The sequence below is a fragment of the Arachis ipaensis genome, chromosome B1, assembly GCF_059453495.1.
Source record: "Arachis ipaensis isolate K30076 ecotype BB chromosome B1, ASM5945349v1, whole genome shotgun sequence".
Classification (NCBI taxonomy): domain Eukaryota; kingdom Viridiplantae; phylum Streptophyta; class Magnoliopsida; order Fabales; family Fabaceae; genus Arachis; species Arachis ipaensis.
In genome coordinates, this window is record NC_142436.1 from 8,446,358 (window position 1) to 8,450,000 (window position 3,643).

General features: G+C 37.5%; 1 protein-coding gene across 2 annotated transcripts in view; it reads left to right on the forward strand.

The window, feature by feature from the left end:
* Window positions 1-657: 657 nt before the first annotated feature.
* Window positions 658-3,643, forward strand: part of LOC107617356 (RNA-binding (RRM/RBD/RNP motifs) family protein) — a 4,047-nt gene continuing 1,061 nt past the window's right edge. Inside the window, exons 1-7 of one of the 2 annotated variants that reach the window (XM_016319143.3) lie at window positions 658-1,062; window positions 2,360-2,564; window positions 2,652-2,735; window positions 2,873-2,953; window positions 3,071-3,210; window positions 3,300-3,417; window positions 3,514-3,565. In XM_016319143.3, coding sequence (XP_016174629.1) covers window positions 2,503-2,564; window positions 2,652-2,735; window positions 2,873-2,953; window positions 3,071-3,210; window positions 3,300-3,417; window positions 3,514-3,565 — 537 coding nt within the window. In that variant the 5' untranslated portion in view covers window positions 658-1,062; window positions 2,360-2,502. The remainder of the gene's footprint in view (window positions 1,063-2,359; window positions 2,565-2,651; window positions 2,736-2,872; window positions 2,954-3,070; window positions 3,211-3,299; window positions 3,418-3,513; window positions 3,566-3,643) is intronic. The other variant, XM_088500963.1, reaches the window with a different exon arrangement.

Consider the following 3,643-nt stretch of genomic DNA (forward strand, 5'->3'; position numbering starts at 1 on the left):
TGGAATGAAAGTGACAAATAATCATAGCCCTACGCTTATATAGTATGGCGAACTCAACTTGAAGTTCGCCAGGGATGCGGCGAACTTACCCTAAATGAAAAAAAATCGTATTTGAAAAATTAAAGTTCAAAAATTTTGTTTGAGAAAATGTTTTTTTTTTATTTTATTCCGAAAAAAAATCCCCAATTTTAAGAACCATTTTAAGAATTGTTTTGTAAAAATTGAACCGACCCACTTAGTCGAACCAGAAAATTAGTCAACCAGCCACTAAACCGGACCGGTTGCTAATAGGATCAGACTTGCAACAGAACTGATGAGAAACCGTTTTGAACCGTTCAGATTTCAGAAAACCGATGACCCAACCGATTTTTTAGAAACTGGACCGGGTCAAATTTTTTAAGTTTTTTAAAACCTCCAACAACCGACGCTGTTTTGGTTTATGAATTAAAAATATAAAAAAAGAGAGAAAAAAAAAGAAAAATCTAGGGCCAGCAATTTTATTGAATTTTGGCCAGGTAACTAGCAGAGAAAGGTGAGCCATGGAATGAAATCTCACACCAATCTCACACCATTAAATCATTATTAATGGCTATTTAATAACTACTAATCACAAAAATTGCTGGCCCTAATATTGCTCACAAAAAAAGTAAAAAACCCTAATTCAGCGGCACATTCAACACTCATTCTCACCTCTCTACCTCACTCACCGCACGGTCAGAGTTCGTTACTTATTACTCTCCTCGCCGGCTCCTCTGCCTCGTCCCCGCACCGTCAGTGTTTGCTCGCCTCTGCCTCCTCCGTCTGTGTCGTCCCGGCCGCCTTGGCTCCGCCGTGCCTCGTCTGTCTCTGCCTCCGCCTCGTGCCTCGTCTGCCTCTGCTTCCTCAGTGGCCATCGTGTTGGCTCCTTTGCAGGCTCTGCTCTGCTCCTCTTCGAAGCTCTGCCTCCGCCGAAGCTCTTCCCTCTCTCGCCGGCGGCTTGCTCTGCAACGGTGCAACACGGCGACGACCCCAAGTTGGAAAATCGTCTCTGACTCCGTTTCTGGCTTTCTGCTTCTGCTGTAGGTGAGTTTTTTTTTTAGTTATTCTTATTAATTTTTTATACTGGATTTTTGCTGTTTTAATGTATTGATGCTGATTGTATTTGTATGTAGAACTGATTGATTTAATTTGTAATAGATTGAGATGAATTGTACTTGTATATAAAACTAATTGATTTAATTTGTTGTTCTCTTTGTTCTTTTTTCCTTTCTTGAGGCTTGTATACTAAAGTTGGAGAAACTGAGAGAGATAATAGAGGAGAAGATATTTTCATTTAACACTACAAAATTTGTCTCCTAGCTTGATGATCAAATGATGAAGATTCAATAAAAGGGTCTCTCTTCTGGTGTTGTGTAGCACTCTAATTTCCTCAGTGGATTAATCACTTTGCAATAGTTTGATTTGGAGTTCAGTAGTGATACATAAGAGTTTGTTTTATTAAAAAGAGAGAAAATGGGAAGATTCTAGCAATTTTAAGTTTCAACATGAAATTTTAATGAGTTGAAGTTTTTTCATTATATTTGTCTTGTTTTTCATTCAGGAAGGGTCTTCTATGTTCTATTCTTTGGTCCTTTTGTTTTCCTTTGCATGTTTAGAACAAAGATGCTAAAAGGTGCAAAAAAGAGTTACTGTACTGTATGGAAAACTAGAAACAAGAAAATATTCAACAATGAATCTTTGAATGTGGAGGAGATGAAAAGGCTGATTTCGTTTTATATGGAGTCTTGGAAACGAGGCAGGGAAGGCAGGATAATTGATCATTGAAGCTGTTTTGTTTCGTGCCAGTAGCTAGTGGATTTTTTTGTGAGGAGTGATTACTAGTTATTTTGTTGTGTTGATTGATTAACGTTTTGTATTCTTGTTTTGGTTGTATCTTTTCGTCTTGTTGCTGCTGGTTGTTGTAGTTATTTTGCTCCTCACCACCCTCGTTGGGTTTCTGTGAGTGACTTTAAGCCACAAAAAAAAAAAAGAGAAAGTGACCGTAGAAGAAATATTATGGCATATAAAAACATAATCACAAGTCGGCACACTTGGAAGAAGTTGAAGTGGTTAGAGTGGCTTGTTTGGACTGCATCAAAATGTTGCCACCTTATTCTATGTTCCTATTTTTATAAGTTTGACTTATAGAATATGCTTAAAATCAATGTGTATTTTTTGCTATGGATGTGACTTAGGCTTTTCTAGAGGAATGTTCATGTTCACAAAAAAAAAAAAATATATTGGAATGCTGCTACATCAGTTTATTTTCCAATGGAACATATTTCCTTGAAAAACAAATAAGTCATAATTTGAGCCTTTGCATTATAACTTTAATTTTCAGGTGTTTTCTTTTTCTTGATTAATCTCTGGACAATTGATTATTCTGGGTCAACCGGTTCATCCACTGACCCACCAGTTGAACCACTCCCAGAGCAAAACTGTCATTTGCCGTAACTGAAATAACGAATTTCGTTTTTGCTTTCCATGCCGCGTTACAAAGATGATTCCCCTGCCATTCGTGTCTACACTGTTTGCGATGAATCTCGGTCTCTATCCCTTACCCTTCTACTCCCTTTCAAATTCACCTCTCACATCATGCATAAATTAACAACAATCATATTTGGAAGGTGCAGGTATTTGATTGTAAGGAATGTTCCGTCGTTGGGCTGCGGAGATGATCTAAAACAATTGTTTTCATCCTATGGAGAAGTAGAAGAGTGAGTTCATCACTTCTTGAATTGCTCACTCCTTTTGTTCTCCTTCCTCTGTTCCTCATCCTCAATTTCACTTTCTTTATAAATGTATTTTCTTTTATTTTATTTGAATGATTTTTTATTTATTTATGTTGGTTTAGGTGTAAGCCAATGGATGCGGAGGACTGTGAGCCATTCACTGATGTCTATTGGATCAAATTCCGTCTTTTCAGCAATGCCAGGTTCTTCTCTCTCTCTTTCATTCATATCATGAGCTTTGAGTAGAACTGTGCATATGCATTTGCATTTTATTTGATTTTTGACTGTGTTTAGTACTCTACCACATTTAATTGTTTCAGGTTTGCTAAAAGAAAATTGGATGATTTTGTTTTCCTTGGGAATCGACTGCAAGTTTCATATGCTCCCCAATTTGAGACGCTCTCTGACACAAAGGATAAGTTAGAGGGGAGAAGAAGAGAGGTTTTGGCACGACTAAACCGTAAGTTTAGGGTTTAAGGTTTGGTGTTGCTTGTTGTATTAACTGTTGTAATTACTTTGTATGTGTGTTCTTCATGATATTGATATCAGCTAGAAGATCCAAAGAGATTGGAGCGCCCTCAAGCTCGAAAACTATGAGCAAGAGTGAGGTAGTTGCTGTTTCCTCAAATACCAGTTTCGTGTCGGCACATTTGGATCATAATGAAAGGTAAGTTGTGGTCTCTGTTTGCCTATGCATGATTCTAGTTGAAGTTATGGCAACTTGTATAATTGATTCTCTTTTTGCTTGGGATGTTGAATCCAGAGGCAGTTCACACGTTGGAAATCTTCCAATAACAACAGTCTCCTCTAATCAGGTTTGTCACCTTTTTTGTGTTCACCTTAATTTGACAGAAAAGCATTTGTAGGAATGAATCAAACTTTTCCTTGCTAGA